Source organism: Mobula hypostoma, chromosome 29, assembly GCF_963921235.1.
Source record: "Mobula hypostoma chromosome 29, sMobHyp1.1, whole genome shotgun sequence".
Taxonomy (NCBI): domain Eukaryota; kingdom Metazoa; phylum Chordata; class Chondrichthyes; order Myliobatiformes; family Myliobatidae; genus Mobula; species Mobula hypostoma.
Genome location: NC_086125.1, coordinates 25,121,723 through 25,147,283, shown reverse-complemented (window position 1 = coordinate 25,147,283; position 25,561 = coordinate 25,121,723). Strand labels below are relative to the sequence as shown.

Below are 25,561 nucleotides of genomic sequence, written 5' to 3'. Positions count from 1 at the left end.
TGAGAAGGTGGTGCTGAGCTGCCTTCTCGAACCGCTGCCGTCCCTGAGGTGTAGGGACACCCACTGTGCTGTTAGGGAGGGAATTCCATCATTTTGACCCAGCGACAATGAAGGAATGGTGATGTTTCCAAGTCAGGATGGTGTGTGACCTGGAGGGGGATTTCCAAGTGGTGATGTTCCCAGGTATCTGCTGTTCTCGTCCTTCTAGATGGTAGTGGTCGTCAGTCTGGAAGGTGCTGCCTTAGGAACTTTGTTGTGTTGTTGCAGTGCATCTTGTAGATAGAACACACTGCTGCAACTGTTCGACAATAGCGGAGGGATTGGATGCTTGTGGAAGGGATACCAATCAAGTGGGCTGCCTTGCACTGGATGGTGTCAAGGTTGTCGAATGTTGATGGAACTGCACTCATCTAGGCGAGTGATGACTATTCAATTACACTCCTGACCTGAGCCTTGTAGATGGTGGACAGGCTTGGGGAGTCAGGCGATGAGTTACATGCCACAGAATTCCTAGCCTTTGACCTGCTCTGGTGTTTATATGGCTAGACTAGTTCAGTTTCCTGTCAGTAGTAACCCCCAGGATGTTGATAGTAGGGGATTCAATGATAGTGATGCCACTGACTGTCAGGGGATGATGGTTAGAGCCTCCCTTGATGGAGATTGCCATTCCCTCACACTTGCATTACCTGCCACAAGCCTGGATATCGTCCAGGTCCTGCTGCATGTGGGGATGAACTGCATCACTATCTGAGGAGTCACGAACGGTGCAGAACACTGTGCAGCCATCTGCAAACATCCCCATTTCTGACCTTGTGACAGAAGGAAGGTCATTGATGAAGCAGCTGAAGATGGTTGGTCCTAGGACACTTCCCTGAGGAACTCCTGTAGTGATTGACCTCCAGCCACCATACCCACCTTCCTCTGTGTCAGGTATGATTCCAACCAGCAGAGGGTTTTCCCCCTCATTCCCATTGACTCCATTTTAGCCAGGGCACCTTGATCCCATACTCGGTCAAATGCTGCCTTGATGTCGATGGCTATCACTGGTTTTTAGCTCTTTGGTCCATGTTTGGGCCAAGGAGGTGATGAGGTCAGGAGCTGAGTGGTCTTGACGGAACCCAAACTGGGCATCGGTAAGCAGGCTATTGCTGAGTAGGTGCTGTATGATAGCTCTGTCAGTGACCCCTCCATTGCTTTGCTGATGATTGAGAGTAGGCTGATAGGCCGGTAATTGGCTGGGTTGGACTTGTCCTGTTTCTTGTGTACAGGACATACCTGGGCAATTTCCCACATTGCTGGGTAGATGCTGGTGTTGTGGTGATACTGGAGCAGCTTGACTAGTGGTGTGGCAAATTCCGGAGCACACTACAACTTTGCTTGTTCACAGTGATTCTCCATTTGGAGAGAGGAATAGGAGCCTTACAGCTAGAATAAAAATAATGGATTCATGATGAAAGATACCTTTACTTGTCAGATGTTCATACAGTGAAATGCGTCATTTGCTTCAACGGCCACTGTGGTGGGGACAGGTAGCGAGTGTCACTAACCACTACACTACCATGAGATAGGGAAAGAGGCCATGGAGGGATCTGAATTCAAGGATGAGGATCTTGCATCAAATCTTCACATGGATAGTGTAAGCTAGTGGGAAAAATCAAAGGGGAGTTAATGCTAAAGATAAAGATTAGCTTTATTTATTACATGTATCTACAGTGAAATGCATCATTTGCGTCAAGTCAGACAAGCGAGGATTGTGTGGGGAGCAACCTGCTCATGTCGCCACACTTGGGCGCCAACGTAGCATGCCCACAACTCACTAATCCTAACACTGATGTCTTTGGAATGTGGGAGGAAACCCACGCGATCACGGGGAGAACATACAAACTCCTTACAGACAGCGGTGGGAATTGAACCTTGATCTAACTGCCGCACTATAGAGACGTATAAATTTACAGAGATGTAGAATCGTACGGCATGAATGAGACCCTTTGACCCACTGAGCCCATGCGTAACATCAAACATCCCAAACCAAGCCCACGTTATTCTCCCCACCTTTCCATCATTCCCAAGGGGTTCCACCAGTGGCCTGCGACCTTACCAATCTCTGGTCTTCCGATTGCCGGAGGAAACCGGAGCACTCGAAGGAAGCCCACACAGTCACAGGTAGAACGTGCAAACTCCACACAGGCAGGTCAGGATCAAACCTAGATCTCTGAAGTTGAGAGACAGAGATCACGTGTTAGCCACCAGTTGTGTTCCGATTGCAAATCGTTCACTCCAACTGTGGTAAGTAGGATGAAGGTTCCACTTGGGAGACATACACAATGCCTCGTCTGGTACTACAGTGTGGTTCTGAGAGAGTACTACAGTGTGGTTTTGAGAGAGTACTACAGTGTGGTTCTGAGAGAGTACTACAGTGTGGATCTGAGAGAGTACTGCAGTGTGGTTTTGAGAGAGTACTGCAGTGTGGTTTTGAGAGAGTACTGCATAATGGTTTTGAGAGAGTAGTACAGTGTGGATCTGAGAGAGTACTGCGGTGTGGATCTGAGAGAGTACTGCGGTGTGGTTCTGAGAGAGTACTGCAGTGTGGTTTTGAGAGAGTACTGCAGTGTGGTTCTGAGAGAGTTCTGCAGTGTGGATCTGAGAGAGTACTGCAGTGTGGATCTGAGAGACTACTGCAGTGTGGTTCTGAGAGAGTACTGCAGTGTGGATCTCAGAGAGTACTACAGTGTGGATCTGAGAGAGTACTGCAGTGTGGATCTGAGAGAGTACTGCAGTGTGGTTCTGAGAGAGTACTACGGTGTGTTTCTGAGAGAGTACTGCAGTGTTGTTCTGAGAGAGTACTACAATGTGGTTCTGAGAGAGTACTGCAGTGTGGTTCTGAGAGAGTACTGCAGTGTGGTTCTGAGAGAGTACTACAGTGTGGTTCTGAGAGAGTACTGCGGTGTCGTATCTGAGAGAGTACTGCAGTGTGGTTTTGAGAGAGTACTACAGTGTGGTTCTGAGAGAGTACTGCAGTGTGGATCTGAGAGAGTACTACAGTGTGGTTTTGAGAGAGTACTGCAGTGTGGATCTGAGAGAGTACTACAGTGTGGTTTTGAGAGAGTACTACAGTGTTGTTCTGAGAGAGTACTACGGTGTGGTTCTGAGAGAGTACTGCAGTGTGGTTCTGAGAGAGTACTGCAGTGTGGTTCTGAGAGAGTACTACAGTGTGGTTCTGAGAGAGTACTGCGGTGTCGTATCTGAGAGAGTACTGCAGTGTGGTTTTGAGAGAGTACTACAGTGTGGTTCTGAGAGAGTACTGCAGTGTGGATCTGAGAGAGTACTGCAGTGTGGATCTGAGAGAGAACTGCAGTGTGGTTTTGAGAGAGTACTACAGTGTGGTTCTGAGAGAGTACTGCGGTGTGGATCTGAGAGAGTACTGCAGTCTGGGGTGGTATCCCTTAGATGAAGTCTGACATCTGACTGCTTTGCCTGATTGTCCAGTGCCATTACAAAATGTTGGAGGAACTCAGCAGGCTGGGCAGCACTGATAGAGGGGAATAAACAGTTCACATTTCTCACCAAGACCCTTCAGGGTTGGAAAGGAAGGGGTAAGGAGCCAGAATAAGAAGGTGGGGGAGTGGAAAGAGAACAGTCCACGTGAAGGGGAAGATGTGTGGGTGTGGGAGGGGGATAACTAGGAAGCTGGGTGGTAACAGGTGGAAGAGGTGATGGGCTGAAGAAGATGGAATCTAATAGGAGAGGAGAGTAGACCATGGGAGAAAGGGAAGGAGAAGGTGCACCAGAGGGAGGTAATGGGAGAAGAGGAGAAGGTAGGAGGGGAGACAACATGGGTAATGAAAAAGAGAAGTGGGGGAGAAATTGCTGGAAGTTATAGAAATCGATGTTTATGCTGTCAGGTTTGAGGCTACCCAGATGGAATATGAAGAGTTGCTCCGGCCGTGTAGGGAACGTGCAGGGTCCTAGCGTGTGTTCAGACCTCAATCAATATCATTAAAATCCTACTGAAGTCATAAATAAAAACAAAAAGAATATCCTGGAGAAGCCCAGCAGGTCAAGCAATGCCTTTGGAGAGAGAAACAGATAACATTTCAGCTGAATTTCTAATGGAAATGAACTTTACATAAATTGACTAGTATATTTTCTACATTATATATTTCAAATGTCCTGCCTTACAGTGTCTCAACCCCATTCTCCTGCCTTCTCCCCGTAACCTGTGACGCCCTTACTAATCAAGAACCTATCAACCTCCACTTTAAATATACCCAATGACTTGGCCTCCACAGCCGTTTGTGGTAATGATTCACCACACTGTGGCTAAAGAAAATCCTCTACATCTCTATTTTACTCGGAGTCTGTTGGAGAAATTGTGTGTTTATGCTGTGTTCACTCGTTTCCGTCCCAGGCACCTGTAACCTGGACAAACAGAACAAGGCCGGCTATACTCCCATCATGTTGGCTTCGCTGGCCGCACTTCAGTCCGAGAGTGACATGCAGACCGTGATGCAGCTCTTCCGTCTTGGCAACGTCAACGCTAAAGCCAGCCAGGTGGGTTCAGGTTCAGGCTCCGACATCACCTGATCCCTCTCCACTGTCCAGGCATGAACCTCCACCCAGCCTGATTTCATGGATCCATTGTTCCACTGCCCCCTCACCACCTTTAGTCCCCAACTCACCACATGAGCAAGATGATCCTGCACGTTCGCTCTGTATAGGCCTTTCACTATTCCTCTGATTTCAACGAGTTGCCCCCTCAATCTTCAGACCAAACATCAGAATGGGGAAGAATTCTCCATTGTTTCCTCAAAGTTGCTGGTGAACGCAGCAGGCCAGGCAGCATCTCTAGGAAGAGGTACAGTCGACGTTTCGGGCCGAGACCCTTCGTCAGGACCGTTCACCAGCAACTTTGATGTGTGTTGCTTGAATTTTCAGCATCCGCAGAATTCCTCGTGTTTCCATTGTTTCCTGCTGCTTTAGCAAGGTTTGACATGTTGTGCATTCAGAGATGATGTTCTGCACGCCACTGGTGTAACGCACCATCCTGATGAAGGGTCTCGGCCCAAAACGTTGACTGTTTATTCCTCTCCGTGTTAATGAGACCTCTCTCATTAACAAGGCATCTTTGACCACAGAACTGCTGATCACTGGAATTTTTTTGTTTTTCATGCCATTCTCTGTAAACTCTAGAGACGGTTGTGTGTGAAAATCCCCGGAGTTCAGTGGTCCTTGGGATTCTGGCACCTTCTGAGATAGTCAAACCATCCCATCTGGCACCAACAATTATTCCAGTCAAAGTTACTTAGATCACATTTCTTCCTTATTCTGTCATTTGGTCTGAACAACAACTGAACCTCTTGGCCATGTCTGCATGCTTTTATGCACTGAATTGCTGCCTCATTATTAACTGTTTAGATATTTGCATTAATTAGCTGATTTGCTGGTGTACCTGATAAAGTGGTCACAGACTGCATTAGTACTGTGTATCAAGGCTGCACAATGAGAAACAACGCAGAAACCTGCAGACTGCAGTGTGCCCTTGGCACGGAAGGGCCTAACGGTGTCGGTTTTCGTTTCCTTCCCTTCGACAGGCGGGTCAGACAGCACTGATGCTAGCAGTGAGCCACGGGCGGACAGAGATGGTCAAGGCCCTGCTGGCATGCGGGTCAGACGTCAATGTCCAGGATGACGACGGGTCGACGGCGCTGATGTGTGCCTGTGAGCACGGCCACGCCGAGATTGTCCGGTTCCTGCTGGCGACGCCGGGCTGCAATGTGACTCTGGCAGACAACGTGAGTGATTACTCCACTACCTGCGGAATGAGGGGAGCGGGGCTGCTACCCACTCCGAATGAGAAAGAGGGGATACTCCCACTTGAGGAATGAGGGGGTGTCTACTCCAACGTGAGGAATGGGAGGGGCTACTCCCCACTATGAGAAAGAGAGAGGGGCTACTCCAATGTGAGGAATGAGGTGAGTACACTGTACAACTACAGTGGGAATTCAGGTGGTAAGTACATGGTACAACTTTAGACACTGCATACAATGCATCCATAATAGGTATAGAGACAGCGTGCACACACTAGAACCACACTGGGTATATAGATGGTACAACTACAGTGGGCATACGGTCCGTGTGTATACAGGTGGTATGTATCTGGGACATGGGTCTGACTGTTTTTGGTGAGAGTTCTGATGATTTTTTTGATCACCCGCAGGATGGCAGTACAGCCCTCTCCATTGCAGTGGAAACCGGACAGAAAGACATTTCCTCCCTACTCTACGATCACCTGAGCTGCTCGAAGGCTTCCAGCTCCTCTCCCGTGAGTATTTCATCGTCCGTGCCCAAACCAGCAACCACCAAATTACCAAGGCAGTGAAACAAGCAGGAAACAATCGCCTCCTCTGTCTATTTTTGTTCGTTAAGTTCCTAAGTCCATGTCCAACTCCTCAACTTGAGTGATTCACTGTGAAAGCTGTCACTCACTCAGTCAGGGCAGCTTCTCAAGTGGGTGCCGAACCACATCTGTTCACGTCACCACACTTAAAAATCCAATTTTTATTCATTTCCTCCCCCATAGACTCAGCATTTTGTACCTGTTCCCAACCAGTAATTTGTTTTTCCATCTGTTTCATAATGTGCTTTTCTATCTCACTCTCGTCTCTCGCTGTCTCTGTATCTGCCTGTCCCTCCCTATATCACTTTATCCCACGCTCTCTGTCTATCATCCATCACACTGTAAAGTAGTATTTTTCCCTTCTCGTCAAAACTGGTACAGGTCCTTTTCGGCTTTCAGATGGACATAACAAACTCCATGGTGTAAGTTAGTAGGTGCCAAGCTAACTTGGCCAACATTCATCCTTCACAAAAGATAGGTTATACAATCTTCATTGCAGTGCTGTTTGTGGGAGCCTGCTCTACCTACTGGTTTCTAGATTGCCCTAGTGTTTCCACTCCGTTTATTCCATGTCAAGTTCAGTTTTATTTATTTATTACATATTCATCTGCCCGCATTTGATCTGTACCCTTGGTGATTTAAGTACTTGTCTCGATGCTTCTTAAATGCCATGAAAGTACCTTTCTCCACCATCTTTTAGCAGCATGTTTTAAACTCTATCCTGTCTGTGTGTGGAAAAAAAATCCCTCAGATTCCCTCTAAACTTCTCCCATCTTAATTTAAATCTGTTCTCTCTTGCTCCAGACACCCTGCCCATGAGGGAATTTTTAATCCCTCAATAATATCTCACAACTCCTCTCCCAAACCCTCCCTCTACCTCCCTTCCCTCTCACCCCCCTCTCTCACCCCCTCTCCCTCACTCCCCTCTCCCTCTCCCCCTCTCCCTCTCCCCCTCTCCCTCTCTCCCCCTCCCTCTCCCCCCTCCCACTCCCCCTCTCTCTCCCCCTCCCCCTCTTTTCCCTCCCCCTCTCTCCCCCCTCCCCCCTCTCCCCCCCCTCTCTCCCCCTCCCCCTATCTTTTCCCTCCCCTCCCTCCTCCCTCTCCCTCCTCCTTCTCTACCCCTCTCCCTCTCCCCTGCTTTCTCTCTCACCCTCTCTCCCGCACTCTCTTCCCCCCGCTTCCCCCTTTCCCAGCTCTCTGTCCTTTTGCCCCGTCCCTCCCCATCTCGCCACGTTATTCCCCTCTCTCCCCTTCCCCATCATCCCATCCCTCCCCTTCTTTCCTGCTCTCCCCCTCGCCTGTCCTTGTCTACCCCTCTCCCCCCTCTCTCTCCCCTCTCTCTCATTTTGCAGCTAGTCACTGCCCTTTCTTTGATTTGCCTACCCCCTGGGTTAACACCTGACCTTTTACACACAGCTCAGGTCTCCATGTTGAGAGTGTAAATCCACCAGAACTGTTTTATCAAATATTTTCTGGCAGCTTGCGAAGTTGAGCCAAGAATTCTTCTCTCTGAGAAATGGAAAGCTGAGACGTGATTTTAAAATTCTGAAAACTCAAAAAGTAGATTCTGAAGACCTCTGTACAGAGAAGAGATGAAGTTTGAGGGAGATTTCAGATCGCCGAAATAGAAATAAAAAGTTCTCTGAGTAACTTGGGGGACTTTTTCTGTTTTGAAAGCAGTGAGTATATGGAACTTCCAGTCGAACAGTCAGGGTATTTTGAAGCAAAACTCTACAAGTACACTACTTGTAAAAGGAAGTGACACACATGGTGGGATTACGTAGGAAGTAATCTTTAGCATGGATCTGTTGGGCTGTTTGATCTGTTTCTGTGCATACAAACGCTGTGTAACAGTTAGCTTTTCACAGTCTTGCCAGCTCCTCTCAGTCTCCTGAGGTGAAAGAAGGAGTCGGAACCAAACACTAGAGCGAAGTAAGGCTGGTGGTGATGACCCTGAGCATCACAGCAATCCCCAGTTTGAAACAGACAATCACCCAGTTTGGACAACCTGTGGGAGGGAGGAGGGAGATGATCACTACTAGTCATTTTGAAAGCAGAAGGCCAGGTAGAAATGGTCAGTTTTCCGACAGCAGTTTTATTATACTGCTTAGAGTCTCAGCCCAAAACATTGACTGTTTACAGTATTCCCCTCCACAGAGTTGCTGAGTTCCTCCAGCATTTTGTGATGTAACCATGAGGGACTTGGCTCAGGTGACTGGATTGTCCCATTTTTCTTTCCAGCTCACTTTAAGGTCCTGCCGAAGGGTCTCGGCCCGAAACGTCAACTATTCTTTTTTCCATTGATGCTGCCTGGCCTGCTGAGTTCCTCCAGCATTTTGTGTGTGTCGCTTTAAAGTTAACCTTGCTCTGTTACTGAACCAAAGCAATGTCCTCATTTATAGAATCATAGAGCACTACAGAACAGAAGACCATTTGGCCCCTCTAGTCTGCACCAGTCTGCTTTTATGACTCTATGTGACAATAATAAGACAAGCATTAACTATTTAGAGAAGATAATTTTGTCTGTGTCTTTCCGTTCTAACTGGCCTTGTCTAATTCTAAGTGAGTGAGTACTGTGGAGGTAACAAATGTCTTTGTCCTTTTACAGGGCGCACCGGCTCCCACACAGAACCTGCCTCACCCTTCCACAACCAAAGCCCAGCTGTAGGTCTGTGTGTCACCAGCACCATTTCCCAACCTGAGCCCCTGCTGCACTCCCCCCTCACCCCGCACTCCCACTGGAGATCCAGCAGGAATCGCTCAAGGGCTCCCTCTCCGCTCTGGGGAGGCCACTCACCCCGGACAAGCCTGCAGGCGTATTCGACCGAAGTGGCAGTACAGCAGCCCGTGTCTATCAGCCCGCGGGGGGGGGCTGCACTACACAGCGGGGCGCGAGGCTGCGACGAAGGGGGCAATGGGAAAGGAAAACGACCTTCGCACTTTCCGGATTATACACCTGCTGCTGCAAACTTGCATGACAATCTCGCTGTCCGTCCATCAGCTTTTTGTATAATGGAAGTGTATAGAGCATGTAAAGGACATTCGGCCCATCAAGGCTTCAGTCTAACCAGATTGATTCCTACGATCAGTGACTTCCACTGCTCCCTCACCTCTCTTCCTCCTGCCTTCTCTCACCTCCTTCCTTCTCAGTTGGCCTGTCCACCATTCCGGCATTCTCAGGAGGTCAACGTACAACCTTCCAGAGACCAAGACGGAGGGAGAGAGAGAGACCCTCCTCAGCCCAGTAGTCAGTCAGTCAGTTCCTGATGACCCTTATTTGTCACATGTACATTGACACGTACAGTGACCAACACAGTCCAGGGACGTGCTGGGAGCTGCCATGCTTCCGGTGACAATATAGTAAATCCACAACGCACTTCCCCGAGCCCAAACTATTTGTCTTTGGAATGTGGGAAACAACCCACGCGGTCATGGGGAGAACATACAAGCTCCTTACAGACAGTGGTGGGAATTGAACCCGGGTCGCTGTTGCTATAAAGCGCTGTGCCACCATGTTAAGATAGAGCAGTCAGCCAATTTCTGTTTACTGGCTGTTGAAGAGAAACAAATAGCCTAGTCCCATGGGTTTAACATCAAGATAGACGGGCCGACTAATATAGACTCTATCACGTTCTTTAATATTCTTCCCAGGCAGACACCAGTATAGCTGTGTTAAAACTGACCACAAGGCTTATTCACGGGGGCTATGCTCCACCCTCCACTCGAGCCTCGGGCTACAGAGGGAGATCAGAAACCAGAGATAAATCTTTTGCCCTACCTCCATTCTGAGGCTCGGGCACTGACCATTACTGGGAGCCATGAGGTAAGCAAAGGGGAGCGTCTAAAGGTCAAAATGCTCATTAAATCTCTTCCGCTGTCACTGGAGACCAGGGAACTAAATCCCTCCATGGGGGACCAAATCCAGGAAGCCAGGCTTCTGGGAGACTGGAAAGACATTCAGGTGAGGAAGGATATCAGGTAACTTCAGTGTCAAATTTCTCCCCAGTTTGTCAGGGGTCTGGGGTAAGAAAAAGACCACACCAGCAGAAGCCTACAGATGATGTGGCTTGTACATAGTGGGAGCGAAGGAGATGGACACATGGGCATCAAATTCCACTTCCATTTTGCTTCAGGTGGGTTTCGAAATGGCACACAGCCCACAGCCCCATTCAACCCAATATTTATAAATTGCAAGAGGAATTTAATTTAATTATTTTTGGTTTTAAAGAGGCTTGGAGAAACGGACAGTCCAGATGCGGATTGGGTCCAGTGCCAGGAGATGTACCATACACAGTTGTACACTCTCTCCATCACCCAAGAACATACCCTGATATATAAACCAAATGTAGTGGATTTCCTTGTGTGTATATTACTCTGCTGGTATTTACAGGTCATTCACCTTGGCCACTGCTTGGTTTTATCTTCTACTCCTAATCAGTTGATCTATATGTGTTGCTGGTTTTGGTGTCTTCTGAAAAACATCAAGACAAGCCCAACTTCACCAGAGTCTTTGTATTATCCTTTTTACAGAAATATCTATTGAGATTTGTAATCCACATATTGCAATACACCAAAAGGAATGACCCTGACTTGTGTTTTATTCTGTTTAACAGCAGTTCACGAGGGCGCAGGAAGACACGGCCTTCACAGTTACATGGGGGGGTGGGGGAGGCTCTGACCTGTGAGTCTTTAATGGTACAGGTAGATTCAGTGAAACACTGCTTTGTTTGGATGCATATGGACAGCCAGTATGAAACAAGCAATTTCCAGAATTACCCTTTGTCAGCACACTGCACTCTCCCCTGTATAACCCTGTGTCTACACACTCCACTCTCCCCTGTATAACCCTGTGTCTACACACTCCACTCTCCCCTGTATAACCCTGCGTCTACACACTCCACTCTCCCCTGTATAACCCTGTGTCTACACACTCCACTCTCCCCTGTATAACCCTGTGTCTACACACTCCACTCTCCCTGTATAACCCTGTGTCTACACACTCCACTCTCCCCTGTATAACCCTGTGTCTACACACTCCACTCTCCCTGTATAACCCTGTGTCTACACACTCCACTCTCCCCTGTATAACTCTGTGTCTACACACTCCACTCTCCCTGTATAACCCTGTGTCAGCACACTCCACTCTCCCTGTATAACCCTGTGTCTACACACTCCACTCTCCCCTGTATAACCCTGTATCTACACACTCCACTCTCCCTGTATAACCCTGTGTCTGCACACTCCACTCTCCCCTGTATAACCCTGTGTCTACACACTCCACTCTCCCCTGTATAACCCTGTGTCTACACACTCCACTCTCCCTGTATAACCCTGTGTCTACACACTCCACTCTCCCCTGTATAACCCTGTGTCTACACACTCCACTCTCCCTGTATAACCCTGTGTCTACACACTCCACTCTCCCCTGTATAACTCTGTGTCTACACACTCCACTCTCCCTGTATAACCCTGTGTCAGCACACTCCACTCTCCCTGTATAACCCTGTGTCTACACACTCCACTCTCCCCTGTATAACCCTGTGTCTGCACACTCCACTCTCCCCTGTATAACCCTGTGTCTACACAATCCTCCCCTGTATAACCCTGTTCCTGTTTAACCCTGTGTCTGCACATTACTGTTCCTGTACAATCCTGTGTTTGCACACTCCTCTTCCTGTATGGCCCCACTGCCCTGTTCCTGTATAGCCCCACTGCCCTGTTCCTGTATAGCCCCTCTGCCCTGTTCCTGTATAGCCCCTCTGCCCCGTTCCTGTATAGCCCCTCTGCCCTGTTCCTGTATAGCCCCTCTGCCCCGTTCCTGTATAGCCCCACTGCCCTGTTCCTGTATAGCCCCACTGCCCTGTTCCTGTATAGCCCCTCTGCCCTGTTCCTGTATAGCCACACTGCCCTGTTCCTATATAGCCCCTCTGCCCTGTTCCTGTATAGCCACACTGCCCTGTTCCTGTATAGCCCCACTGCCCTGTTCCTGTATAGCCGCACTGCCCTGTTCCTGTATAGCCCCACTGCCCTGTTCCTGTATAAGCCCCACTGCCCTGTTCCTGTATAGCCCCTCTGCCCAGTTCCTGTATAGCCCGTCTGCCCTGTTCCTGTATAGCCCCTCTGCCCAGTTCCTGTATAGCCACACTGCCCATTTCCTGTATAGCCACACTGCCCAGTTCCTGTATAGCCACACTGCCCAGTTCCTGTATAGCCACACTGCCCAGTTCCTGTATAGCCACACTGCCCCGTTCCAGTATAGCCCCACTGCCCCGTTCCTGTATAGCCACACTGCCCTGTTCCTGTATAGCCCCTCTGCGTTGTTCCTGTATAGCCCCTCTGCGTTGTTCCTGTATAGTCCCTCTGCGTTGTTCCTGTATAGCCCCTCTGCGTTGTTCCTGTATAGCCCCTCTGCGTTGTTCCTGTATAGCCCCTCTGCCCTGTTCCTGTATAGCCCCTCTGCCCTGTTCCTGTATAGCCCCTCTGCCCTGTTCCTGTATAGCCCCTCTGCCCTGTTCCTGTATAGCCCCTCTGCCCTGTTCCTGTATAGCCCCTCTGCCCTGTTCCTGTATTGCCCCCCGCCCAGTTCCTGTATAGCCCCCCTGCCCAGTTCCTGTATAGCCCCACTGCCCCATTCCTGTATAGCCCCACTGCCCCGTTCCTGTATAGCCCCCCTGCCCAGTTCCTGTATAGCCCCACTGCCCCATTCCTGTATAGCCCCACTGCCCCGTTCCTGTATAGCCACACTGCCCTGTTCATGTATAGCCACACTGCCCTGTTCATGTATAGCCCCTCTGCCCTGTTCCTGTATTGCCCTCTGCCCTGTTCCTGTATAGCCCTTCTGCCCTGTTCCTGTATAGCCCCTCTGCCCTGTTCCTGTATATCCCCCCTGCCCAGTTCCTATATAGCCCTACTGCCCAGTTCCTGTATTGCCCTCTGCCCTGTTCCTGTATAGCCCCTCTGCCCTGTTCCTGTATAGCCCCTCTGCCCTGTTCCTGTATAGCCCCTCTGCCCTGTTCCTGTATAGCCACATTGCCCAGTTCCTGTATAGCCACACTGCCCAGTTCCTGTATAGCCACACTGCCCAGTTCCTGTATAGCCTCTCTGCCCTGTTCCTGTATAGCCACACTGCCCAGTTCCTGTATAGCCACACTGCCCAGTTCCTGTATCGCCCCTCTGCCCTGTTCCTGTATCGCCCCTCTGCCCTGTTCCTGTATCGCCCCACTGCCCTGTTCCTGTATAGCCCCTCTGCCCTGTATAACCCTGTGTCTACACAATCCTCCCCTATATGACCTTGTGTCTACACAATCCTCCCCTGTATAATACTGTGTCTACACACTCCACTCTCCCCTGTGTAATCCTGTGTCTACTCAGTCCTCTCCTATATAACCCTGTGTCTACACAATCCTCCCCTGTATAACACTCTGTCTGCACACTCCTCTCCCCTCTATAACCCTGTGTCTACACAACTCTCCCCTGTATAACCCTGTGTCTACACAATCCTCCCCTGTATAACCATGTGTCTACACAATCCTCCCCTGTATAACCATGTGTCTACACACTCCTTCTCTGTATAACCCTGTGTCTGCACACTCCTCCCCTGTATAACCCTTTGCCTACCACTCCTCCCCTGTATAACCCTGTGTCTACACAATCCTCCCCTGCATAACCCTGTGTCTACACAATCCTCCCCTGCATAACCCTGTGTCTACACACTCCACTCTCCCCTGCATAACCCTGTGTCTACACAATCCTCTCCTGTATAACCGTGTCTACACAATACCCCTTTGTTTAACCTCGTGTCTACACACTCCACTCTCCCCTGTATAACCCTGTGTCTGCACACTCCACTCTCCCCTGTATAACCCTGTGTCTACACAATCCTCCCCTGTATAACCCTGTTCCTGTTTAACCCTGTGTCTGCACATTCCTGTTCCTGTACAATCCTGTGTTTGCACACTCCTCTTCCTGTATAGCCACACTGCCCTGTTCCTGTATAGCCCCACTGCCCTGTTCCTGTATAGCCCCTCTGCCCTGTTCCTGTATAGCCCCTCTGCCCCGTTCCTGTATAGCCCCACTGCCCTGTTCCTGTATAGCCCCACTGCCCTGTTCCTGTGTAGCCCCTCTGCCCTGTTCCTGTATAGCCCCTCTGCCCTGTTCCTGTATAGCCCCTCTGCCCAGTTCCTGTATAGCCCGTCTGCTCTGTTCCTGTATAGACCCTCTGCCCAGTTCCTGTATAGCCACACTGCCCAGTTCCTGTATAGCCACACTGCCCTGTTCCTGTATAGCCACACTGCCCTGTTCCTGTATAGCCCCACTGCCCTGTTCCTGCATAGCCACACTGCCCTGTTGCTGTATAGCCCCTCTGCCCAGTTCCTGTATAGCCCGTCTGCCCTGTTCCTGTATAGCCCCTCTGCCCAGTTCCTGTATAGCCCCTCTGCCCATTTCCTATATAGCCACAATGCCCATTTCCTATATAGCCACACTGCCCAATTCCTGTATAGCCACACTGCCCAGTTCCTGTATAGCCCCACTGCCCAGTTCCTGTATAGCCCCACTGCCCTGTTCCGCTATAGCCCCACTGCCCTGTTCCGCTATAGCCCCACTGCCCTGTTCCTGTGTAGCCCCTCTGCGTTTTTCCTGTGTAGCCCCACTGCCCTGTTCCTCTATAGCCCCACTGCCCTGTTCCTGTGTAGCCACACTGCCCTGTTCCTGTGTAGCCCCTCTGCGTGGTTCCTGTGTAGCCCCTCTGCCCTGTTCCTGTGTAGCCACACTGCCCTGTTCCTGTGTAGCCCCTCTGCGTTGTTCCTGTATAGCCCCTCTGCGTTGTTCCTGTATAGCCCCTCTGCCCTGTTCCTGTATAGCCCCCCTGCCCAGTTCCTGTATAGCCCCACTGCCCCGTTCCTGTATTGCCCTCTGCCCTGTTCCTGTATAGCCCCACTGCCCCGTTCCTGTATAGCCCCACTGCCCCGTTCCTGTATTGCCCTCTGCCCTGTTCCTGTATTGCCCTCTGCCCTGTTCCTGTATTGCCCTCTGCCCTGTTCCTGTATTGCCCTCTGCCCTGTTCCTGTATAGCCCCTCTGCCCTGTTCCTGTAATGCCCTCTGCTCTGTTCCTGTAATGCCCTCTGCTCTGTTCCTGTATAGCCCGTCTGCCCTGTTCCTGTATAGCCCCTCCGCCCATTTCCTGTATAGCCACACTGCCCAGTTCCTGTATAGCCACACTGCCCTGTTCCTGTATAGCCACACTGCCCTGTTCCTGTATAGCCCCTCTGCATTGTTCCTGTATAGCCCCTCTGCGTTGTTCCTGTATAGCCCCTCTGCCCTGTTCCTGTATAGCCCCCCTGCCCAGTTCCTGTATAGCCCCACTGCCCAGTTCCTGTATAGCCCCACTGCCCTGTTCCTGTATTGCCCTCTGCCCTGTTCCTGTATAGCCCCACTGCCCTGTTCCTGTATTGCCCTCTGCCCTGTTCCTGTATAGCCCCTCTGCCCTGTTCCTGTATAGCCCCTCTGCCCTGCCGGCAGCCTCGGGAGAGATAAAGGCTAGGGGTGTGAACCCAGATAGAAAATCCAAGTGGAGCTGCTCAGGTGACTGGACATCACTGAACATCCTTCCAGCAGCTCCTGCAGCCATGATGGTGCCAAATGTATTTCCTTGCTGTCCTTCTGACTACACCAGTGTCGCTGAGTTGGGGATCTTGACAACTGGGCACCCCAGGGCCTCCATACCATCTGCCCAGGCTTGTGCCCTGGAGACGTCAGTCCACTGTCACTCTCCATTGTCCTTCGAGACGGATGGATGCCATAATCATCAGTCAATGAAGAGCGTCTTCGCTGTCCACGGATTGAGTGAAGAGCCAATTAAATGACATCTGCTGTGGACCTGTTGTGCCAATTGGCATGTTAGAGTGGATCCAAGTCACTTCTCAGGCAGGAGTTAATATGCTTCATCACCAACCTCTCAAAACACTTCATCACTGTGGGTGAAGGCGCTACTCGATAATTGTCTCTGAGACAGGTTACCATGTTCTTCTGTGGCACTGATGTAATTGAAGTTTGCTTGAAGCAGATGGGTACCTCAAACTACTAAAGCAAGAGGTCAAAGGTTTTAGTGAACACTCCAACCTGTTGATCAGCAGAAGACTTTAGTACTTTGCCAGGAGCCCTACCTGGGCCAGGGCTTTCCGTGGTTTACCATCCCGAAGGATGCTCTTACCGGGGCCTCAGAGACCGAAATCACAAGGTCATCGGGGGCTGTCAGAATTAGTGAAGGTGCCTCCTTTTTTGATGGTCAAAGTGAACATTAAAAGCATTGAGCTCATCTGGGAGCACAGCCTTGTTGTCACCTATGTTGCTTGGTGTCACTTTGTAGGAGGTGATAGCATCCGAGTGGTTTGAGTACCTCAGAAACTGCTGATCTCTTATGATTTTCACAACCAACAGTATCTAGAGTTATAGAGAATGGTGCAAAAACACAAAAAAAAGTCCAATGTGTGTCAGTTTCGTGGGCGAAAATACCTTGTTAATGAGAGATATCAGAAGAGAATGCAGACATCCCACCTCTCCTGGAAGTTCCAGGAGTCTCACGCATATTAATAGTGGTTCCCTGATGCCCGCAAATTATATACAATATCACGGAAATAAACTTTTTTGAGAGTGAGCGAGCGTGAGAGCGACCATGAGAGAGAGAGCGGGCGCTATGGGAGAGTGTTCCGAAAAAAGAAAATATTAAATGTACGTCACCCCAGACTACACTAAAGTGTACCCCTGCCTAATAGGGGTCAAAAATAATGATAGTGTTGCTCGCTGCACTGTTTGCAACAGTGACTTTTCTATTGCCCATGGTGGGTTAAGACTGTAAAAGACATGTTGAGGTGAGTTTAACAGGTGTCATTCGTTCATTAGCATAGCTAACGTTATTTAAACTAGCTGGCTGGCTGCTAAGGAGCTACTCTATTGCAGACATCCCACCTCTCCCGGAAGTTCCGGGAGTCTCCCGCAAGTTGATGGTGCTACCTCCCTGAAATGAATTTTTGCAGGGTGGGATGTCTAAGAATGGCCCAACTTGTTTAAGCTAACAGGAGGGCAACAGTAACTCAAATAACGATGTATTAGAACAGTGGTGTGCAGAAGAACATCTCTGAACACACAACACATCGAACCTCGAAGTGGATACTGAGTGTATCTTTGAATTCTAATAATTGACCAGCAGAGGGAACATGATCCCAGGGAGTTCTGTTATTCTAAACTGCCTGTGCCTGATGTTCAGGGGCAAAGTGTGAGCAATTGTACACACAACAACTGAGTGTTTACGCTCAATGGGTGAGGTTAAACCAAGAATTTACAGCACAGGGGAGGCCTTTCAAGATGCCATTTTCCTCTCCACAATTTGTACATCTTTTTTCTTCACACTCAGTTGCATTTCTAAACCATAATTGAGGATTGAACTGTAAGGACAGCTGTCATAGTCAAAGTTGAGCAATCTACCGCCTGTCAACAATTTTTCAAGTGTTGAGGTACGTATGCTTAAAATTTGTGGTGCAGATCCTGTCTTTTATGTTTATCACTGTCCTAAGTCCAATGCTTGGTTCCTCTCAGAATTCTCAGAAATCTTATCGACTATTATATTGAACAGCATGTCTCTGAGCCCATTCATCGACTTGGAAATACATTTGATTTAGTAATGGCAAAAAGGTTAAGTATTATTAATGTCTCCATGTTTGATACCTCTATCTCTGATAATTTTTTGTCTACTTTTCCCTCCTGCCTGGAACCAAGAGCACAAAAGAAATTATAGTTTAAAAAAAATAGTTCCTTGATGCTGCGATGCAACTGCTCGGTAAATGTTTGATTCTTTGAACAAAAACTTGACAAATATGTTAAACACAGTGGGTTAAACATTTAGGGTTAAAAAGAAATCTCTTAGTGAAATGTCACCATGGTTAAACAATTCTGTCCGTAAACTCGAGATCATGAGGAAAAATGGAGGGAAACTGGAGCAAAAGTCCACCACAATATTTTCAAGAAAAGACTGGACTCAGTTAACACACACAAAATGCTGGAGGAACTCAGCAGGTCAGGCAGCATCGATGGAAATGAACAGTCGACATTTCGGGTTTATCAGGACTGAAAAGGAAGAGAAAAGACGCCAGAATAAAACAAGGGGAGGGGGAAGGAGGCTAGCTGGAAGTTCAGAGGTGAAGCCAGGTGGGTAGGAAAGGTAAAGGGCTGGAGGGGAAGAAATCTGATAGGAGAGGAGAGTGGACCATTGGAGGAAGGGAAGGAGAAGGGGACCCGGGCGATGTGATGGGCAGGTAAGAAGAGGTGAAAGGCCAGAGAGGGAAGCAGAAGAAGAGGGGACAGGGAAGGAAAAAATAATACCAATAGGAGAAATCAATGTTCATGCCATCAGGTTGGAGGCTACCCAGATGGAATATGAGGTGTTGCTCACCACCCTGAGGGTGGCCATGGACCGACATGTCAGAATGGGAATCCACTTTTCTAGGATTATTACAGAGATTCAAGATTAGCAGTGATTCAAGAATATTGTTCTCAACTATAAACTGACTGTTGGACCCTGCCCCAATCTACAATGTCCTCGGTGAAGAATATGCAATTTTTTTAATCAACAAAATTACTCCCGTTTGGGAGAGTATTGCTACAGACACCGGTAACCTCTATAGCAAACCTTGTAAAAAGACAGCAACTATGTCAAAATTTACAAGTATTTCTGATTCAGAACTCTTTCAGATTGTAACAAAGTGTAAACCATTTACTTACTGTCTAGACCCTGTCCCTACTACACTTTTTAAGGATTATTTTAATGGTGTTTTCAATTCTTTTAGGAAAATAATTAACACATCCCATGAAACTGGAGTTTTTTCTAGATGACTTCAAAACTGTGACTGTGAAACCCTTATTTAAAAAGCCAAACCTTGATAGTGAAGTACTGGATAACTATAGGCCGATATCAAATCTTCCTTCCTGGGCAACGTTCTTGAGAATTTTATTTTCAACCAACTCAGCCGCTTTCTGAATGAGAACAATATTCTCAAAAATGTTCAGTCAAGTTTTAGAGCAAACGACAGCACAGAACCAGCACTTACCAAAACTGTCAGTGACCTAAGGCTCAGCTCTGGTTTTCATTCTAATCCTTGTAGATCTAAGTGCTACCTTCGGCACAATTCACCACAAAACTCTCCTGGATTGCCTTGAGAACAGTGCTGGCCGCTCTGGTAGTTGAATTGGTTTCATTCATCTTAAGAATTTTTTTTGTCTGTATTGGAGACCAATTTTCTGAGAGGTACAATGTACTTTTTGCTCACGGAAGCTGTCTTAGTGCCCTACTCTTTCTCCATATACATGCCCCCTTCAGGAGACATCATTAAGGAGCATAAAATTGATCTCCACAGTTATGCTGATGACACATAATTGTCTATCTCGGGGGTTGAACCTATTGATGATAACACCCTATCTTCTCTGACTTCTGGTATGGCTGCAATAAACAAATAAATGAGCAATAATTTCCTAAAACTGAACGAAGATAAAACTGAAATTCTTTTGATTGGTCCCAAGGCCAAAAGCAATAAATTTCTTGATAAACCTAGGAACTTGGTTCCCCTTGTAAAATCAGAAGTAACTTGTTTGGGTGTTATCCTTGATTCATATTTGAATTTTAAATCCCACTTAAAGTGACCAGCACAGCATTTCTAAACTTAAGAAATGTTGCAAAGATATGTCCATTTCTGTCTCATAGTGATGCTAAAAACCGAATTCTTGCCTTTCTATTGAATAGACTACATTACTGCAATACACTTTTTACTGGCCTTCCAAAGCAAACCATTGACAAACTTCAACTAATGCAAAATGCAGCTGCTAGACTCCTAACCAAAACCAAGAAGAGGGAACATAGCACTCCCAAACTACCTACTCTGTATTGGCTTCCTGTGTGTCTTAGAATTAATTTTAAAGTTCTCTTACTTGTCTTTCAAGCTCTCTGGAAACTAAGTACATCACAGAATCATTTTGTTTTATAATCGTGCTCAAACTCTCAGATCCTTTCTGCCAGTCCATTAAATTTAAACAATCTCCCTCAAAAGATAGTTGGCAGATCAGCTTTTTTGAACTACACTCCTAAACTGTGGAATTCAATATCTAATTCTAATTCTATAAGGGATGTGTACTCAGTTGACACTTTTAAATGCCATTTCAAAATATATTTATTTAGCCATGCATGCTTTTAGCTAACATCTTTTTGTCTTCTATTTTCATGCTTTTTTAATTGTATTTTCAAGTTTGACTTTTATCCCATTGTGAAGTACTTTGAACTAGATCATTGGTATGGAAATGCTCTATAAATAAAGTTATTATTGTCACGTGCACAAATACATGTGTGCATAGGTGCAATGAAAAACTTACTAATGGCAACATGACAAGAGCTTAGCATCATATAAGCAGTATTCACAAGAAAAACAATAGACAATAGGTGCAGGAGTAGGCCATTCGGCCCTTCGAGCCAGCACCGCCATTCACTGTGATCATGGCTGATCATCCACAATCAGTACCCCGTTCCTGCCTTCTCCCCATATCCCTTCACTCCGCTATCTTTAAGAGCTCTATCTAACGCTTTCTTGAAAGCATCCAGAGAACTGGCCTCCACTGCCTTCTGAGGCAGAGCATTCCACAGATCCACAACTCTCTGGGTGAAAAAGTTTTTCCTCATCGGTACCGGACCTGGGAGCGGAGGTTCCCGGGTTCAGAACTAGCCGGGTCCGCTCCCAAGTATGCTTTCCCTCCCTGCCGGGTTGAGTGTCGAGATCACAACTCGACCTCGTAAAATAAAAAGGGAAAATACTGCGGAAAATGTCTGTGTGAGGGGTGGTGTCCCACACAGTCTCTCTCCCTCTCTCGCTCCGCGCCTTGTAAAGAGCCATGAAAAAGACATCATCATGGACGCACGCATAGACGCGCACGCACGCAGGCACATGCCAAAAAAAAAAGAAAAAGTTTTTCCTCAACTCCGTTCTAAATGGCCTGCCCCTTATTCTTAAACTGTGGCCTCTGGTTCTGGACTCACCCATCAGCGGGAACATGTTTCCTGCCTCTAGCATGTCCAATCCCTTAATAATCTTATATGTTTCAATCAGATCCCCTCTCACCCTTCTAAATTCCAGTGTATACAAGCCCAGTCGCTCCAATCTTTCAACATATGACAGCCCCGCCATCCCAGGAATTAACCTCGTGAACCTACGCTGCACTCCCTCAATAGCAAGAATGTCCTCCCTCAATAGCAAGAATGTCCTTCCTCACATTTGGAGATCAAAACTGCACACAATACTCCAGGTGTGGTCTCACCAGGGCCCTGTACAACTGCAGAAGGACCTCTTTGTTCCTATATTCAACTCCCCTTGTTATGGAGGCCAATATGCCAATAGCTTTCTTCACTGCCTGCTGTACCTGCATGCTTACTTTCAGTGACTGATGAACAAGGACATCTAGATCTCATTGTACTTCCCCTTTTCCTAACTTGACACCATTCAGATAGTAATCTGCCTTCCTGTTCTTGCCACCAAAGTGGATAACCTCACATTTATCCACATTAAACTGCATCTGCCATGCATCTGCCCACTCACCCAACCTGTCCAAGTCACCCTGCATTTTCATAACATCCTCCTCACATTTCACACTTCAACCCAGCTTTGTGTCATCTGCAAATTTGCTAATGTTACTTTTAATCCCTTCATCTAAATCATTAATATATATTCTAAATAGCTGCGGTCCCAGCACTGAACCCCGCGGTACCCCACTGGTCACCGCCTGCCATTCTGAAAGGGACCTGTTAATCCCTACTCTTTGTTTCCTGTCTGCCAACTAAGTTTCAATCCATGTCAGTACCCTACCCCCAATACCATGTGCCCTAATTTTGCCCACTAATCTCCTATGTGGAACCTTATCAAAGGCTTTCTGAAAGTCCAGGTACACAACATCCACTGGCTCTCCCTTGTCCATTTTCATAGTTACATCCTCAAAAAATTTCAGAAGATTAGTCAAGCACAATTTCCCCTTTGTAAATCCATGCTGACTCGGACTGATCCTGTTACTACTATCCAGATGTGCCGCTATTTCATCTTTTATAATTGACTCCAACATCTTCCCCACCACCGACGTCAGGCTAACTGGTCTATAATTCCCTGTTTTCTCTCTCCCTCCTTTCTTAAAAAGTGGGATAACATTAGCTACCCTCTAACCCACAGGAACTGATCCTGAATCTATAGAACATTGGAAAATGATTACCAATGCATCCATGATTTCTAGAGCCACCTCCTTAAGTACCCTGGAATGCAGACCATCAGGTCCCGAGGACTTATCAGCCTTCAGACCCATCAGTCTACCCAACACCATTTTCTGCCGAATGTGAATTTCCTTCAGTTCCTCCATTACCCTCGGTCCTCTGGCCACTATTACATCTGGGAGATTGTTTGTGTCTTCCCTAGTGAAAACAGATCCAAAGTACCTGTTCAACTCGTCTGCTATTTCCTTGTTCCCCATAATAAATTCACCCGTTTCTGTCTTCAAGGGCCCAACTTTGGTCTTAACTAATTTTTTCCTCTTCACATACCTAAAGAAGCTTTTACTATCCTCCTTTATATTTTTGGCTACCTTACCTTCGTACCTCATCTTTTCTCCCCGTATTGCCTTTTTAGTTATCTTCTGTTGCCCTTTAAAAGATTCCCAATCCTCTGGCTTCCCGCTCATCTTTGCTATGTTATACTTCTTCTCTTTTATTTTTATACTGTCCTTGACTTCCCTTGTCAGCCACAGTTGTCCCTTACTTCCCTTAGGATCTTTCTTCCTCTTTGGAATGAACTGATCCTGCACCTTGTGTATTATTCCCAGAAATACCTGCCATTGTTGTTCCACTGTCATCCATGCTAGGGTATCTTTCCAGTCGACTTTGGCCAGCTCCTCCCTCATGGCTCCATAGTCCCCTTTGTTCAACTGTAGTACTGACACTTCCGATTTTCCCTTCTCCCTCTCAAATTGTAGATTAAAACTTATCATATTATGGTCACTACCTCCTAATGCCTCCTTTATCTCGAGTTTCCTTATCAAATCTGGCTCATTACACAACACTAAACCCAGAGTTGCCTTCTCCCTGGTAAGCTCTAATACAAGCTGCTCTAAGAATCCATCTCGGAGGCACTCCACAAACTCCCTTTCTTGGGGTCCAGTATCAACCTGATTTTTCCAGTCTACCTGCATGTTGAAATCCCCCATAACAACTGTAGCATTACCTTTGCGACATGCCAATTTTAATTCTTGATTCAACTTGCACCCTATATCCAGGCTACTGTTTGGGGGCCTGTAGATAACTCCCATTAGGGTCTTTTTGCCCTTACAGTTTCTCAGTTCTATCCGTACTGACTCTGCACCTCCTGATTCTATGTTGCCGCTTGCAAGGGACTGAATTTCATTCCTCACTAACAGAGCCATCCCACCCCTCTGCCCACCTGTCTGTCCTTTCGATAGGACGTATACCCTTGAGTATTCATTTCCCAGGCCTGGTCCTCTTGCAGCCATGTAATTTATATGCATAAATTAAGCATATTTTTACAAGATAGAACACAATTAGAACAAAAAAACTCTTCATTTTAGTTCAAAGTGATCCAAGTGGTGACAGTCACAAACAGAAGAACTTCTACCGATGCTGGAACTCTTGAGAAAAACATACAAAGTGCTGGAGGAAATCACATCAGGCAGCACCTAAGAAGGGGAATAAAGAGTCAGCTTTTCGGGCTGAGACACTTCATCAGGAATGGAGATGACGGGGGCCAAATCCAGAATAAGAAGGTGGGGGGTGGGAGGGAAGAAGAGCAAGCTGGTAGGTGACAGGTGAGACCAGGTGAGGGGGAAGGTGGGTGGGTGGGTGGGTGAAGGGGGAGGGTGTAGTAACAAGAGGTGGCAAGTGAAACTGCAGTGATTAAGTTTATGCTGGTTGGTTGAAGGACCTAATATTTGAAGGAAAGTAGCTGTTCTTGAACCTGGTGGTGGGGGACTTCTTAAAAATTGCCCTAGTCTGGATATCTGGTGGGAGAATCAGAAGGGTGGAACTAAAGAACAATCCAGCAGCCAATTAACCCACCAACTTGCAGGTCTTTGGGATGTAGGAGAACACTGGAGCACCCAGGGGAAACCTGTGCAGTCCATTCGGGGGTGGCAAACCTTTTGAGAGTATGTGCACAAATTGGTGACAATCATAGAGTTATAGAGCACTACAGCACAAAAACAGGGCCTTTAGTCCATCCCTGTACATACCAAACTGTTGTTCTGCTTAGTCCCATTAATCCACACCTGGACCATAGCCCTCTACACCCTTCCTGAGTACTTATCCAAACCTTTCTTAATTGTTGAAATTGAACCTGCATCTACCACTCCTGCAGGCAGCTCATTCCACACTCACACCACCCTCTGGGTGAAGTTCCCCTTAAATATTTCACCTTTCACCCTTAATCTATGGCCTCCAGTTCTGGTCTCACACAACCTCAGTGGAAAAAGCCTGCTTGCATTTACCCTATCTATACCCCTCATAATTTTCTATATCCCTATCAAATTACCCCTCATCCTCCTACACACTAGAGAATAAAGTTCTAACCTATTCAACTTTTCCCTGTAACACAGGTCCTCAAGTCCTGGCAACATCCTCGTAAACTTTCTCCGTACTCTTTCAATCTCATTGATATCTTTCCTGTAGGTAGGTGACCAAAACTGCACAGCACAGAGTCAGCTGGAGGAACTCAGGGGGTCGAGCTGTAGCTGTCGGTGGGGGGGGGGGAGGGCGGAAGAGAATGTCGAAGTGTCAGGTCAAATCCCTGCAACAGGAGACCATGATAAATCCTTTCCCCCCACAGGTGCTGCTCGACACGCTGAGTTCCTCTACAGCTTGTCTGTTGCTCCAGATTCCAACATCTGCTGTCTCTTAATGTCATAGATAGAAAGGGGTCCACAGTACAGAAACACTCCCTTTGGTCAGTCTTGTCCTTGCCAGTCTGGTCTTCCGCCTAGCCTCATCTACCTGCCCTCGGTCCATAGATCTCCATGCTCCTCCCATTCATAAACCTATCCAACTTCTAACCTTCTACCTCCATTGGCAGCATGTTAGACACTTGTAC

General features: G+C 47.6%; 1 protein-coding gene and 1 long non-coding RNA gene across 8 annotated transcripts in view; one reads left to right on the top strand and one right to left on the bottom strand.

The window, feature by feature from the left end:
• kank2 (KN motif and ankyrin repeat domains 2) overlaps positions 1 to 10,980 on the top strand; it is a 151,382-nt gene extending 140,402 nt beyond the window's left edge. For all 7 annotated transcript variants that reach the window (XM_063035637.1, XM_063035631.1, XM_063035633.1 and 4 more), the window contains 4 exons: positions 4,409 to 4,551; positions 5,592 to 5,792; positions 6,218 to 6,322; positions 9,006 to 10,980. In XM_063035637.1, the coding sequence (XP_062891707.1) occupies positions 4,409 to 4,551; positions 5,592 to 5,792; positions 6,218 to 6,322; positions 9,006 to 9,065 (509 nt within the window). In that variant the 3' untranslated portion in view covers positions 9,066 to 10,980. The remainder of the gene's footprint in view (positions 1 to 4,408; positions 4,552 to 5,591; positions 5,793 to 6,217; positions 6,323 to 9,005) is intronic.
• On the bottom strand, positions 1,381 to 19,783 carry LOC134339264 (uncharacterized). Its single transcript, XR_010016368.1, has 3 exons — positions 19,499 to 19,783; positions 2,099 to 2,212; positions 1,381 to 1,641 (listed from the first exon to the last, which is right to left on the bottom strand). It is a non-coding gene; the product is annotated as an uncharacterized LOC134339264 (long non-coding RNA).
• Between the last annotated feature and the right edge of the window lie 5,778 nt (positions 19,784 to 25,561).